This window comes from Vicugna pacos, chromosome 13 (assembly GCF_048564905.1).
Source record: "Vicugna pacos chromosome 13, VicPac4, whole genome shotgun sequence".
NCBI classification, from domain to species: domain Eukaryota; kingdom Metazoa; phylum Chordata; class Mammalia; order Artiodactyla; family Camelidae; genus Vicugna; species Vicugna pacos.
Genome location: NC_132999.1, coordinates 42,987,863 through 43,003,121, shown reverse-complemented (window position 1 = coordinate 43,003,121; position 15,259 = coordinate 42,987,863). Strand labels below are relative to the sequence as shown.

The following is a 15,259-nucleotide window of genomic DNA, read 5'->3' as shown; positions in this document are numbered from 1 at the left end:
TTGGGAGTCATGGCACTTCCAAAGGTAACTGAAGCCGTGAGAACAGAAGGCCACGGAGGAGCAACTGGAGAAAGAGGAGTGTCTGGAGCAGCTCATAGAGTCTCCAGAGGTAGCAGAGGGCATTTCTGGAGAGGAATGAGAATCCAGGACAGGCCTCAACTCCTCCCAATGAGGCCAGGGGTAGGAAGACAAGCAGGGGGTCAGAGTGGACCTGTGGTTCTCCTTGAAAGGATGTCAGGATTTGGGGCTCAGGGCTCCGGGAGGAGGGAACCCCTAAGTTTCCTGGGCCTCACTGCAGGCAGTCTGGGGAGGCTGGGGCCCAGCCAATGGCAGGGCCCCATGCAACTCCTCCCCATCCAGGGCCGGCGGCACACCCAGGCTGCCTGCCGAAATCGGCAAGCTCTGTCCCTAGAAACAGCCTTCCCTAAACACTCTTCCTGGTTCTGACATGAGTTCCGGCTGCCTGCTGAGTTCGACCACCAGCGGCCAGGAGGAGTAGCCACTCAGGTAAGGCCATTTGTGCCCAGATGTGCCCTGCCCCTCGGCATACCTGGAAGAGGGAGATTTCTCTGGTGGAGAGTCTGGGGAGTAGCCTGGACACATCCCATGTCCTGATAGTGGAGGAATGAAGGGCTCCGCCCTCCTCTGCTCTCAGTTTTCCCCCTCTCTCCCCAGCTGAGCAGAGGTGGGAGCCAGGGACTGAGTGGGAGAGGGGCTCACAGAGGGGCCAGGAGCTGAGGAGGCAGATCTGCTCTGCCTGGGCCTGCCAAACCCCACCCTGCCCTGCCCCGCCCCGCCCCAGATTGGGCTGGGCAGAGAGCCCCTGGGCTGGAGCCTCCTTGGTATTCCCTGAGGAGCTGCCAGGATTTCCACCCACCTTAGGCAGGACTGAGCAATTACAAGCTGATGATTCAGAGCAGAGGCCCCACATTCAAGTGGTAAGTAGACGGGAAGGTGGAGAGATGACGGGGTGAGGAGCAGAGTCACCCTCGGCCTCCCTCACTGGGGATCCACCTGGTGGAGGAAGGAGTGGGCACAGATCAGACAGGCAGAAGACTTCCTGCAACCTCAGGAAAGGGCCCAGGCCCAGAGTGTGGGCCCTGGAGCCAGCCAGCCTTCAAATCCCAGCTCTGCCACTTACCAGCTGTGTAACTGCGAGCAAATTAATTAACCTCTCTGTGCTCCACTTTTCTCATTTGTAAATTGGGGATAAACCATCTACCCTTTTATACAGTTGCTGTATTGGTTCATGCAAAGTGCTCAGAACAGTGCCGGCACTGCCTAAACACCCAGTAAATGTTGGCTTTTGTCACTACCTTGCTTATCCGAAGCAGATAGTGCAGGGGGTCAGGACAGTGTGATGATCTTCAGCCTGGACCAGTCCTGGAGGAGCATCAGGAACCCCTTAGAGCAACAGACTGTGCAATATATGCATATGTACGCATGACTGGGACATTATGCTGTACACCAGAGATTGACACATTGTAACTGACTATATTTCAGTTTAAAAAAAAAAAAGGAGGCTGTGTACACCGACTCCCTGAGGTCTCCGGGGTCAGGTGGGCAGGGGGAGCCGGTAAGGTGAGGCCACAATTTGTGGGTCTCTCCACCAGGCAGAGGAATTCCAAGTGAGGAACTGAGGCATCCTTCACTCTGAACAGTAGTCACGTCCTCTAATTGGAGGTAAATCTGATTCTTGTATGTTCATCAGGCCAAACTGAACGGCAGAACTAACCAGAGCAGCAGTTCCCACTTTGGTGTCTGTTCCTCAAGACGGCCAAAAAAGGGAGGGTCTGTGGTCGAAGGAGTTTGTGCAGATGCTACATATTCTGACCCCTTTTTGGAGATTCATAATGTGAACTTACTAGTATGGTCAAGTAAAGGGACCTGTTTAACTTTGCTGTACACAGTGCTTGCCTACCATTTTGAACACAGAATCCTTTTCTCTTACTGCTTCTGTGACCAGCCTACTGAGCAGGGCTCCAGGGAACAGCAGTTTGGGAAACACGGGAACACCAGGCAACTCCAGGAAGCCTGCAGGATAAAGAGAATCACTGTGCCCTACCCTCTATTTCAGTTGGATTGCCACTGACCTTGCTTCAAGTGAGGGGCACCTGAGCAGGACACTGCCTGGATATTTATGGAGTGTTAGACCAGATGGGAGTTTTGGGACAAGGTTCCAGCCTCCTCTCTAACCCAAGCCCCCAAGCCAAGTCAAAGAGCAGATTCCCCTTGGAAGGAGGCTGTCTGAGGGGAGACAGCAGTGCTCAGAAAGGAAAGAAGTCATCCTTGGGCTCGGCCCCCAGAGGAGAGGGCTGGGGTTGGAACAGAGGGATGAAGGCAGGATGTCCCACCTCCTTAAGCCTTCACTGTGTGGGACCACAAGACTGGAGCTGAGGCCCTGGGAGGAGCAGGTGGCTGGCTCCCTGGACCCGCCTTCACCCACTTTTACGGGTAAGAGTTGAGTACTAGGCTTAATTACCTATGCTCCAGTCTCAGCTCTGTAGCTAATAGTAGTGTAACCCCGTCTGACCCCTCTCAGCCTCAGTTTCCTTCATCTGTACAAGGGGGACAATGATAGAGCCTAACTCCACCGTGGCTGTGAGTCTCAAACACAATGACATAGTCCTATAAAGCGCTGAGAGTGAGCGTTCCATAAATGTGGGAAATTAGCATTATCATCTCCCCGCAGTAGCAGCCGACGCCTGGGGCCACCATGAACTGGGGGATCTTCGAGGGGCTCCTGAGCGGAGTCAACAAGTATGCCACCGCCTTCGGGCGCGTCTGGCTGTCCCTGGTCTTCATCTTCCGTGTGCTGGTGTACCTGGTGACGGCTGAGCGCGTGTGGAGCGACGACCACAAAGACTTCAACTGTGACACCCGCCAGCCAGGCTGCTCCAATGTCTGCTTCGACGAGTTCTTCCCCGTGACCCACGTGCGCCTCTGGGCCCTGCAGCTCATCCTGGTCACGTGCCCCTCACTGCTCGTGGTCATGCACGTGGCCTACCGCGAGGCTCGGGAGAAGAAGCACCAAGAGGCGGTGGGGAAGGATGGTGGGCGCCTCTACCTAAACCCCGGAAAGAAGAGGGGTGGGCTCTGGTGGACGTACGTCTTCAGCTTGGTGTTCAAGGCTGGTGTGGATGCCACCTTCCTCTACGTGTTCCATTTGTTCTACCCCAAATACACCCTCCCTCGGGTGGTCAAGTGCCATGCGGCTCCGTGTCCCAACACGGTGGACTGCTTCATCTCCAAGCCCACGGAGAAAAACATCTTCACTCTCTTCATGGTGATCACGGCTGCCATCTGCATCCTGCTCAACCTGGTGGAGCTGGCCTACCTGGTGAGCAAGAGGTGCCATGAGTGCCTGGTGGCCAGGAGAGCCCGGGCCAGGGACGTGGGCCGCCACCGGGACTGGGCTGCCTCTTCCTGCAAACCAGACGACCTCCTCTCTGGAGACCTCATCTTTCTGGGCTCCGACACTCCCCCTCCTCTCTTACCGGACCACCCTCAAGACAACGTGAAGAAAACCAATGTGTGAGGAACTGCCTGGTCCCGTCTGGGTTGGAAGGACCCGGCACCTCTCAGAGGTGCAGCCTTGGGGGTGGGGGTGCTAAGCTGTGAGGGGTGGGGGGCAGGCAAGAGGGAGGGACAGATGCCCTGGGGTCAAATCCCTATTCCCCAGCTCCTGCCACAGCCCAGCTGGGTGCTTGGACAAGGTACCCCTCAGAGCTGAACCTCAGTTTCCTTTTGTGTGAAACAGAGATGAGGAGGCCCACCTCCCTGGGTTGTCGTGGTGAAGAGGGGTTTAATAAGAGATAATAACATGCCTTTGGTGTGTGGGGCCCACAGTCAGGGCTTAATAAAAGTCAGCGCGTTCACTGATTCAACGTGCCCTTCGATCCTTCGCCCTTTTCTATCCTTATCAGGTCATTGGGCCAACATCTCTGCCCTGCAAAGAGCTGAACTTGATCCAGCCACATGAGAGCCCATTCCCTCCCCCAGGAGAGGGTCCCCCAGCACTCCTGCGGGGTGAGGGTGGGGGGACCATGCTGCTTTTCATGCTCAAGTCTAGCCTTTATCCCCAGTTGCAATTTTAAGCCCGTGGGTGGTCTGCAAAGAGAATGGAGCTTGGTATGTGGGGAGCCGCATGTCACAGTGGAAAGTTAATGGACTTTTGAGTCATAACACTTGCACTTGAACCCAAGTTCCACTGGGATCTGGGAAAGTGACCAGCTTCCCTCCAAAATGGGTTAATAACCAAGCCTGTGGGGTGGTTGTGAGGCTGGATGAGCTCACGGCTGGATGGGGTTAGCCAGCTGTAAAGGGCCACATAAGTGTTAATCACTGGTATTAGGAAGTGCTCTATAAATGCTTGTGGGAAATGAGGCAGAGGAGCCCCTCCCTGGCTGTGCATTAACCTTCACTGTCCCAGCCACCAGGACGCAGGCCCAAGGCCTCTCTGCAGCCCCCACTGGGTCACACTCCGACCTCCACAGAGACCCAGGCCCAGAGGGGATGGACAGGGAAGCTGCGCCTGGCCCTTCGCCAGCTGGAGAATTTCATGCTGTGCCCTGCATTCCTGCTCTCCACCAGAGCAGCGGTGCCCTTGTTCAGAGGAACCACAGCCGGCCCCTCCCATCCCCTATGCAACTCACCAGCAGCCCAAGCTCTAGGCCCCAGAAATGTCCCTGCCAGGGTGGGATGCAATCCTGGTCTAAACTGAGATTGCCCCTTTCCAGAGATGTCAGCCGCTAAGGGCCTCAGAACCAGGCTTCCAGAGGAAAAGGGCAGGAGAGAGGCCTGGGGAAAGGGGGACAGGGTCGGGGTATTAAGGCAATCAAAGAGGGGACAATGCCATTTGGTGCCGACCTGGGCCCGAGCACCAGGATACCAGGCTCCCTGCCCCCGTTCACGGCAGTTTCACCCATATATCTTCCAGCGCAGGGAGCCAGACCCAGCCATGCCTGACCAAACTGCAGAGAAGGCGTGGGCCAGGGGAGAAGAGCCACAGGTGTTTACCCTGAACGCGTGCCCGGGAAGTCCGCCCACCAGCCTGCCTGCCCACCCGGGCACTCTTGCTTGGCTCATTGGCTCAGCAAGCCCCACCCAGCAGGGGAGTAAGGAACAAAAGCTGCCTACAGGAGGCCCTGGGGCAGACGGGCAGACAGACCAGCCCACAGACAGGAGAGTGGCTGCTAGACTCAAGAAAGGTGAGGGCCACGTCGGGCAGGAGACTGGGCTGGGAGGCAGGGATCAGATGGGCTGAGGACCCCCAGGGGACCTCAGGCTGTGGGCCCGGCTTCAGGGAGGAGCAGAGGGGACACAGGATCTCTGGGGAAACCCAGGGAAGCCCCAAGGAGGGGAAGGGATGTCCTGCCAGACCAAAGGAAGGACAGAAGTCTAGAGAGGAGATAAGAAAGAGGAAGGGTCAGGAAGAAGTGGCGTTTCCAGCAGGTTTGGCAAACATCTACTGCGTGTTCCCGGGGCCAGGCTTGGTGCTGAGTCCTGGGGAATCAGAGACGAGTGAGGTGTAGAGGCTGCCCTCCAGAAGCTGACAGCCTGGTACCGAAAACTGGTAAACAGACCATTTGTGTACCAGTGAGGCACTCTGCCAGGAAAGATGGAGGAGGGTGCTCAGAAAATGTCCCAGAGGCACAAGGTCTGAGGATGCTGAGATCTGAGTCAGGGACAGGGGAGGGGCCGGGGCCACAGATGGAACAAGATGGCACTCCAGATAAGGGGTGTGGAGGATGGCGCAGGCAGGACACGTCCTGAATGAAACGAGAGCTGATGTGGGCAGCGAACAGCCACTGAGCAAAGACATAAGGGGGTTGGGGGGTCCCGGAAAGAAAAGGTAAATGGTGGGGGGAGGACTGTGCCAGAATCTTGCCTCTGTCCATTCCCAAGTCCCTCCTTAAGGCTGGAATGGTTGGAATTCCAGAGGAACCGACTGTGGTCAGGACAGGCAGCCCTCAGGCCTGGCACCAACGCAGGAGGTGGCAGGATGATACCAAGCCACCATCGTTCCAAAGAGCCTGTTTCATTTGGAAGGGAACGTCAGGGCGGGGGACATCCTGGAGCCAGAGAGAAGAATGAGGGTGCATAATACTCCACAAGGCACAGGGCCTGGCTCAATAAAAGTTGGAGGAAGTTGAGGGAAAAAGATACACATCCCCACCTCCTGCGTGGTCCGTCCCTGGATCCAACCCACACTTTGTTACTGTTTCTTTAGATGCTGTGTGACCCGCAGGGCTGAAAGTTGGGGTCGATGAGATCAGCCGCACACCCATGCAGGATGATTATCCTTCACGTTTATCTATTACCTTGTAGAATAAAATATGCCCAGATTGTGGAACTAGAAGATGGAAGTTCAAGTCCAGCTCGTGGGCCGTGGGCGGGTGCCTGTCTGGGCCTTAGCTTACTCCCCTGTGAATCAGGGAGGATGGTAGTCCCTATCCCACTGAGTCATTGCAAGTGAGGACATGATGACAGTGGTTGTGAAATGGCTTTGCCTATCACACCTTTAATTAAGGGCACCCATTTCCAGGTTCCCTGAGGCCTCGTGGCCCCCAGGACCCGCACAGGTGCGCACAGGAGAGCCAAGGCCACAATCAGCATGAACTGGGCGTTCCTGCAGGGCATCCTGAGCGGGGTCAACAAGTACTCCACGGCACTGGGTCGCATCTGGCTGTCTGTGGTCTTCATCTTCCGCGTGCTGGTGTACGTGGTGGCGGCCGAGGAGGTGTGGGACGACGAGCAGAAGGACTTTGTCTGCAACACCAAGCAGCCAGGCTGCCCCAACGTCTGCTACGACGAGTTCTTCCCCGTGTCCCACGTGCGCCTCTGGGCCCTGCAGCTCATCCTGGTCACGTGCCCCTCGTTGCTCGTGGTCATGCACGTGGCCTACCGCCATGAGCGCGAGCGGAAGCACCGCCGGAAACACGGGCCCGACGCCCCGTCCCTGTACGACAACCCCAGCAAGAAGCGGGGCGGGCTCTGGTGGACGTACCTGCTGAGCCTCATCTTCAAGGCTGCCGTCGACTCCGGCTTCCTCTACATCTTCCACCGCCTCTACCAGGACTATGACATGCCCCGCGTGGTGGCCTGCTCCGAGGCGCCATGCCCCCACACCGTGGACTGCTACATCTCCCGACCCACAGAGAAGAAGGTCTTCACCTACTTCATGGTGGCCACAGCTGTTATCTGCATCCTGCTCAACCTCAGTGAGGTCACCTACCTGGTGGGCAAGAGGTGCCTGAAGACCCTCGGCCCCAGGCGCCGGCAGTCCCGGTGCCGGGCTCACCTGCCTGATACGTGCCCACCATATGCCCTTTCCCAGGGAGAGCACCCCCAGGATGGGAACTCTGTCCTCATGAAGGTCAGGTCCACCATGATAGATGCAGGTGGGTACCCGTAACTGGTGAGGTCGGCGGCTGAGACCACCAGAGCCTGGGCCTGCTCCCTAAGACCACAGCAGGGCAGTGGCATCGTTTCTGCAGCAGGGCAGGTGAGGAAGGTGGGTGTGGAGCTCAGGAAGCCCACCCAGGGGCCAATGCTGGGAGGCAGTTCAGTCTCTGGGTCCTGAGCCCTGGGAAGGGGAGATTGATGGCTGGCAGGGATTTTGTATGTGGCATTAGGGTGTGTCAAAACCCTTAATAAATATGATTTTCTTTGTACTTTGCAGACCAGGGGAGGAGTGATGGGTAGGAAAGCAGGGAGATTCATGATGGACTTTGGAGAGGAGGTCAAGACTCAGTGGGCATTTGAACCCTGGAACCTCAGGTACAGGTTTACCCATCACACACACACACTCACCCCACACACACCACCCACAGAATGTGCCCCCAGGATGTGCTGGGAAGCCCAGAGGCTGCTCCAGGGGTCTCTGGACTCTACAACAAAGGCAGGAGGGAAGGTACCCTCGGAGCCCCTGTGCCTAGCATGAGTTGGTTCTCAGCGAGTGTCCCTCAGATGAGTGCATGTGGCTCCACATTCCGGCCCCCCTAACCCTGCCCAGCACAGGTCCCCAGAGGTGAGTCCCCTAGGAGGGTGAGATGGTGCCAAGAGCAAGTCTTGGATGCGGAGTCTGCCAGCGTGTCTAGGAGGCACATCCCCACAGGCCAGGAACCCACTGAGAGCATCCAAGCTAAACGGTCCCCCATAGATCCTCAAGTTTGAGCAACTTACCTCCTGCTTACCTCCTCTCATCCTCCCTCACCACTCACTTGACAACTTCCAAACCCACAGCTCCAGCCTGGACCTGCCTCTGGTCCCAGAGCCCCATACCAACAGCTCATGGGACAGCTTTCTGGGAGACCCCCAGACATCTCCCACTCTGCAACCCCCAAACTGACCATGTCATCTTTCCTCAAACCTGCCCTCCCCAAAGATCACCACTCCCCACCCCATGAATAACACTACCATCCACTCAGGCATCCAAGCCAGGAGCTGGCCTGACAGCCTCGTCCCCTCCCCAGCTCCTAGCCCCTCATGCCTTACATCCCACTGCAGCACCAAATCCCACTATTTTCAACCCCTAAATGTTTTCTGAGTCTGCCCCTCCTCTCCCACCCCACACCCTCCCGCTGGGCCTCTCCCATCTGCCCTCCAGTACAGGGACAGTGTTTTTTCTAGATACAAATCTGATCATGTCATTCCTCCTGCTTTGAAAATCCCCTCACCGCCACTGTCATCACCATTGCCATCCATCCAACCCTGCTGACGTTCCCAGCCGCACCCCCTGCCTCCTCCCTCCTTGTACCACCAATAATACCAAAGGGCTTGTGGTTCCCCAACCAGACACATCACACCAGGTCCTGCCTCAAGCCTTCAGACATGCTGTTCTCTCTGCCCGAAGTGCCCTCCCTCCCTCCTTTGGGACCCTTCCTCGAACCCCAGGGACAGCCTTAACTGCCTTCTCCCTGCGCCAGCCTCGCCTGTGCCTCTGCCCTTCTTCCCAGATTGGAGTGGTCTGTTCTCCCCACCAGTCCATGAGCCCTTCACGCACAGGACACTGAGTCATCCAGGCCCTCAGTTGCCTTCAATAAATGTTTGTGAAATGACTAAACGGACTCTGAGCTGCTTGACAGGAGGGACTGTGTCTGGTTGATCTGAATCTGAATCCTCCACCACACCTAGCCCAGGAGTTCAGCGTCTTCCACCACACCTAGCCCAGGAGCTGAGCGTAGTGATTTCTTGTTTGTGTGTTTTGATGTTGTTTTCACTAAGTCCAGACTAAAGGTTTCTTTTATGGGTGAGGAAACTTTGGCCTAGAGAAGGGAGGGGAACTTCCCAACCCACAGGGAGGAGTTGAATGTGCTGAGGCTGTGTGCCCCATGGTTCAAGGAGAGCCTCCATGCCCACCCCTGATTATGGGACAAGACCAGAGACTCACCCCTTCTTAGGCCAGGGTTCCCCTGAGCAGAGCCAGTGGCAGGAATTTGTGTGCCTGTGAAGGAAGGAACAAGGGAAACAGGGTGGGGAGAGGGCCGAGCTGAGCAGCGAATGAGTTCAGGGAAACTCGGCCATGGCCTGATCCCCACGGGTGGGGTAAGCAGCCTCTGAATCATAAATCCCACCACAGAGCGGTCCCCCTTGGAGGAAAGGGCATCAGGCTTTGGAACTCCTGTAGCAGTCAGTCATTGGTTTCAGGCCACCCCAAGGGCAGAAGGGCTGGTAGGAGGGGTAGGCGGCTCCCACTCAGTCAGGGTCAATTCTCCAGGGGCAGCTATAAGCCATGAGTGTGTGTGTGTCCCCCAGAAAAGGAGGTACAGGCAGGGCACCAAAACCATCCACTGAACTCTCCAGGAAACAAGGCAGCCCCCACCGCCAATCCAGACCAGAGGATGGTCCTCTCAACCAGTTCTGAACCAGATGGCCCCGCATTGCTCAAACCAAGGTAGCCCCCACATGCAGGCCAGCAGACCAGCCCTAGTCAACTCCCTCTGAGATTCCAGATTCCCCAGTCCAGGAGCTGCTGCTGGGTCCAACAAATGGCCAGAGCATCCCAGACCTTGACTACTCCCATGCCCTCTCCATGGGTTGTGGTCCAAGAGGTCTCCAGTCCTGAGCCACTGAGCCAGCTAGAGGCCAAAAGCACATCTGACCAGCCTGAGACCACCACCCTCTGACCTTCCACCACCACCTTCTTGAAAACTATTCCCTTAGCTGAGGTGCCTGCATCTTTCTCTTCTGCCCTCTGCCCACCCCCACTGCTCCACCTGCTTCTCCCCATTCATTAAAGACTTGAGCACATGACTCTCGGTCTTTCTGGTCTCTCATGGCCCAGAGCCTCAGGGACCACCTGTGTGTCACTCTGTCCTCTTTATTCCCTGCCATCCTCGTCTCCTGTGGCCTCCTCCTCCATTTAGCTACCCACTCACAGGACCACACCCTGGACCTTGTCTTCACCCAGAACTGCTCCACCTCTAGAATCTTCCATTCAATTCACATTAACAAATGGTTCACTTTTAGATGACAAGCCCCGTGCCAGGTGCTGCGGATTCGTCTGGGAAGAATCAGGCACAGTCCCTGACCTCATGCATGGAGCCACATGCTATGAATGGACAGCTACTGAACTCATGGGGTGCTGGGGAGGCGGGGGTTACTGCTGGCAGGCGCGGGGGAGCTAACACGCAGGCACCCAGGGAAAGATTCCCTGGGACTTCGGAAGCTGACACCTAGAGAAAGAGGGGAGGGGATTCCAGGCAGAGGAAGGAGCACATGAAAGGCCTGAGAGGGAGACCAAACCTAATGCAAGGACTGGAAGGGACCCAGGAGGGTGGAAGCCAGGCCGAAGCAGGCAGGGGCTGGGTGGTGCAGTGCTTCCTCGAGAACTCTGTTAATGGTTCTGAACTTTACCCTAAGGACAATGAAAAGCCACTGGAGAGGCTTTGACCAGAAGTGACATGATCTAATTTACAGTGTCTGGTCACAATGTGGGGAGGGGGCCGAGGCAGGGCTGTTTAGAGCCTGAGGCAACAGGCCAAGTAAGAAACAATAGTGGCCTAAAGTAGGGCGTACACGGTGGAGATAGAAAGAAGTACCTAGATTTCAGAAATGCTTACAAGACAGAGTCAAAATGATGGGGTGATTCGGTTGGGTGTGGGGATCAAGCAGTGAGAGGTATCAGAGACACACAGGTTTCTGGGTGGCGGGGCCGTTTACTGAGTGGAGGAGCAGGTTTGAGGGAAGCACTGATAACTTCAGTTTCAGACATGCTGACTTGGAGACACAGATAAGAAGCCCTGGTTATCCCACTGCATTCGCATGCCCTCTCAGCCTCTGGCTCGCTGCCTGTCTCACTGCCAAGATGCTTATTACCATTCTTGGTAGCTTTACACCGAACACCTTGACCTCTCCGTTTCTGGATTTCCTCGTGTCCAACAGTCTTTTCCTCCACCCCGCTGCGTGCTCACACCCTAGACCTCGTCTGTACCAAGAGCTGCACCAGCGCCTATCTGTGTAGCTCACTGTCTCTCATTCTCACTCCAGCAATCCTTCTGCCCCTTCTATTGACCCACCACTATGTCAATGTCTGTCACCCTCTTCACATCCTCCCTCCCCTCCTTCCCCAGCTTAGACTCCAGGGGCCACCAGATCATCGCCGACTCCTAGTTACCTTCCATTCCCTTGCCTTTCTGTGCTTCTCTAGGCACCCACCAGGCAGGATCCTACCTCCAATTAAACCCAGCTCTCCATATGGCACCTGTTCCAGAACACCTGGGGAATAATAGAGCTGGCCTGGCTGGTTTCACTTGACACTTCTGGCCACAAAGCTCAAGTGGGCACTCTGCATCTCTAAGAAATTCTACATTTTCCTAAAACTTTAACCCTCTTCTCTAAGAGGACAATATCATGCCTTCTCCTCTTTCCCCAAACCTCCAGTCCCCGTTTTCCTAATCCCCATTCTAGCTGATAGCCGGGCATCGTATGCCACTGTGCATAGAAGCAGCAGGCAAACGCTAACTTACCCCCCACCACCAAGTCTGCAGACCTCCTGGCATGAGTGCCCCTTCACTCTGCCTTCTCCCCTGCAATGTGGATGAAGCGTGTTCCTGCTCCCTGTACTAGGGCACTGGACCCCATCACCTCTCACCTACTCTAGACTATGTTCCACTGTTGTTGCAATTCCCTTTCTGTAAACATCCAATAATGTTCCCCTCTCTCTCTTTTTCTAAATTCCCTCTTGATACCACATCCTTCTCCAGCTACTATCCTGTTTACAAAAAAATCAAAATCCTCTGAAAATTGTCTACACTTGGTATCTCCACTTCGTCACACTTTAACCACTCCAGTCAGGGCTGCCCCTTGTCAAGGTCATGAATGGCCAACAAATTCCCAAATCCAATGGTCAGTCCTTCATCCTCATCTTACTCCCTCAGCAACATCTGGCCATTGAGAGCTCCCTCCTTAAACACCATCTTCCCTTGGCTTCCAGGCAGTACCCTTTCCTGGCTTCCTCCTCTCTCACTGATGAGTCTTTTTGGGTCTCCATTGATTCTTCTTCCTCTTGCTGATCTCTAAGTGCAGGATGCCCCAGGGCCCAGTTCTCCACCCTCTTTTCTCCTCTATATACATTTCCCCTCTGTGATCAGAACCATCTATAAAATCATCTATAAACTGATGACTCTCACATTTTTATGTTCAGACCTAACCACTCCCATGAGGGTTAGAGTCACGCATCCAACTTCCTATTGGTCATCCAAAATAGAACTCCTAACCCCCCCCAACAAAGAACAGATTTATTAGACTCACATAGAAAACAAACAGTGGTTACCAGCGGGAAAGGGGTGAGGGTAAAGGATAGATTAGGAGTTTGGGATTAATAGATACACATTATTATACATAAAACAGATAAACAACAAGGACCTACTGTATAGCACAGGGAAATACATCCAATTTCTTATAATGAGCAGTAATGGAAAAGAATCTGAAAAGAGAATATATATATGTATGTATATATGTATAACTGAATCACTTTGCTGTACACATGAAACTAACATTGTAAATCAACTACACGTCAATAAAAAATTAAAAAATTTTTTTAAAAGCAGATTTATGTTCTCTTCTGGTCTTCCTCATCTTGGAAGATGACATTCCTATCCACCCAACTGTACAATTCAAAAACCTAGGTGTCTCTTCATGATCACATCCACACTATTAGCGAGTCCCATTGGATATAATTTCAGAATATGTTCAAAACCTATTTCCTTCCCACCACCTCCAAGTGCCCAGGCCAAGCCACCTCACCGAGCACTGGACACAAGCAGCTACTAGCTCCCTGTCCCTGCTCTTGCTCCTCTGCAATTCCTCCTCCATGTGGAGCGATCTTTCTATCATGTAAGTCAGGCCAAGTCACTCCCTTGCTTAAAACCCTCCAAGTGGCTTCTCACTATGGCTGTAAAAACGAAAATAAACAAACTCTTTGCCGTGGACTGCAAGACCCTACTTGGTGGGGCCCTGGCTACCTCTCCAAGCTCATCTCCCTAAGCTCAAGCCTTGTCACATGCCCCACCCACAGTGGCCTTCCCTCATCTCCGAGTCTTCGCCCTGGCTTCTGCTGAAAACGCTCTGCCCCAGAGCTTCACGAGACTGTCTGTTTGGCATTCCCACCTCATATCAGACATCCTCTCCTCCAGATGGATCTTCTTTCTGACCTGCTCCCCACCCCCTCCCCCAATGAAACACACACACTCCACACATGGTCCCCCTCCACTACATGACCCCATTTTATCTTCTTCATGGCATTTACTAGTATATGAAATTTTCTTATGTGTTCACATGTTTATTCTCTGTGTCATCTCACTTGGATGAGCTCCTTGAGAACAGGGCCTCTGTCGTGTTCACCCCTTTATCCACCAGCACCTGAAACAGTGCTTGACATATAGTAGGTACTCAGAAATAATGCATCAGCTGACTGAGTGATTGGCATCCAGGTGGAGTTGTCTAGTTGTTGGATATAAGTGGGAAAGCACTGGTCAGAAGATACCGATTTGGGAGTTGTCAGCAAAACACCTGAATGTGAGATAAGACTTTGCTCCAGAATTATCCCTCAGGTAGGAAGGATTTGTCTTATATTCCAGTCCTCACAAAGTCTCCCACATTAAGGGGCATGCTCACAATTACCACTTTTTGAACAACAAAATGCTCTTTGGGGAAAACTCTTCAGCCTGAAATAACCTTAGTCAATGAAGTTTTGGATATGCATAGAGATTGCTTGGGAGAATCAGAAAAAAATGGAGGCAAAGACATTTCACACAGATCCAATCATCATTCCTGGGGCTATGATCTTATAATTGGGAGTATTTGTCTTTTTAAGCAAGCTCTTCTAAAAAAAAAATCACTTTAAGAACAATAAAGGAGTGTTGTGGAGACGACAAATACACACCTACCAGGTGATTTTTCTTTTACGTTTATGCAACCTAATATTATGCAATCAGGCTTTTGTGGCAGAGAATAAAGTTTCCGGCATCATACACAGATCCAAAAAGCACTATGTCACAAATGACTTGGGCAAAAATAAAGTTTGTGTGTTCTACAAAAGGTTAATGATAACAAACAAAATTCTAATGATACTGACCCAAGTGTTAAAGAAAACTGTTAAAAGTCTAAATGAAATAAGAGGGGAGAAAAAAATAATACATCTTACTACAATGTTTTATATAATATGTGATTTTCCAAATGTACAGCAAACTAAGTTAATAAAGTACATTATTATTTCAGCCACACTAAAAGTTTATGTATTCAAATTAGCCTCCAAACTTTTTGGAGAGTCTCCTCACTGGGAGTATAGGGGTTGATTTTTATTTGGTTTTCATGGGGGTTGTTTTTTGTTTTTGTTTGGGTTTTTTTTCAATTGAAATAAAGTTGATTTACAATGTGTTAGTTTCAGGTGTACAGCAAAGTGATTTAGTTATACATATACATATATTCTTTTTCAGATTCCTTTCCATTACAGGTTTTTACAAGATAATGAACATAGTTCCCTATGGTATACAGTAGGTCCTTGTTGTTTATCTATTTTATGTATAGTAGTGTGTATATGTTAATCCCAAACTCCTAATTTATCTCTCCCCACAACCTCTTCCCCCTTTGGTAACCACAGTTTGTTTTCTATGTCTGTGTGTCTATTTCCAGTTTATAAATAAATTCATTTGTATCTTTTTCTTAAGATTTCATATGTAAGTGATATCATATGATACTTGTCTTTCTCTGTGTGACTTAATATGTTAATCTCTAGGTCCCTCCATGTTGCTGC

General features: G+C 52.8%; 2 protein-coding genes across 4 annotated transcripts; both read left to right on the top strand.

The window, feature by feature from the left end:
- The first annotated feature begins 316 nt into the window (after positions 1–316).
- On the top strand, positions 317–3,882 carry GJB5 (gap junction protein beta 5). 2 transcript variants are annotated; one of them, XM_006212724.4, is made up of 2 exons: positions 317–507; positions 2,696–3,882. In XM_006212724.4, the coding sequence occupies exon 2, from the start codon at positions 2,717–2,719 to the stop codon at positions 3,536–3,538; it is 822 nt and encodes a 273-aa protein (XP_006212786.1). In that variant the 5' UTR covers positions 317–507; positions 2,696–2,716; the 3' UTR covers positions 3,539–3,882. The 2 variants fall into 2 exon arrangements, with proteins under 2 accessions (XP_006212786.1, XP_031539857.1); XM_031683997.2 differs by having other exon boundaries at positions 330–507; positions 2,693–3,882.
- Positions 3,883–5,109: 1,227 nt separating this feature from the next.
- On the top strand, positions 5,110–10,141 carry GJB4 (gap junction protein beta 4). 2 transcript variants are annotated; one of them, XM_031683998.2, is made up of 2 exons: positions 5,110–5,210; positions 6,548–10,140. In XM_031683998.2, the coding sequence occupies exon 2, from the start codon at positions 6,617–6,619 to the stop codon at positions 7,415–7,417; it is 801 nt and encodes a 266-aa protein (XP_031539858.2). In that variant the 5' UTR covers positions 5,110–5,210; positions 6,548–6,616; the 3' UTR covers positions 7,418–10,140. The 2 variants fall into 2 exon arrangements, with proteins under 2 accessions (XP_031539858.2, XP_031539859.2); XM_031683999.2 differs by having other exon boundaries at positions 5,135–5,210; positions 6,233–10,141.
- Positions 10,142–15,259: the final 5,118 nt, after the last annotated feature.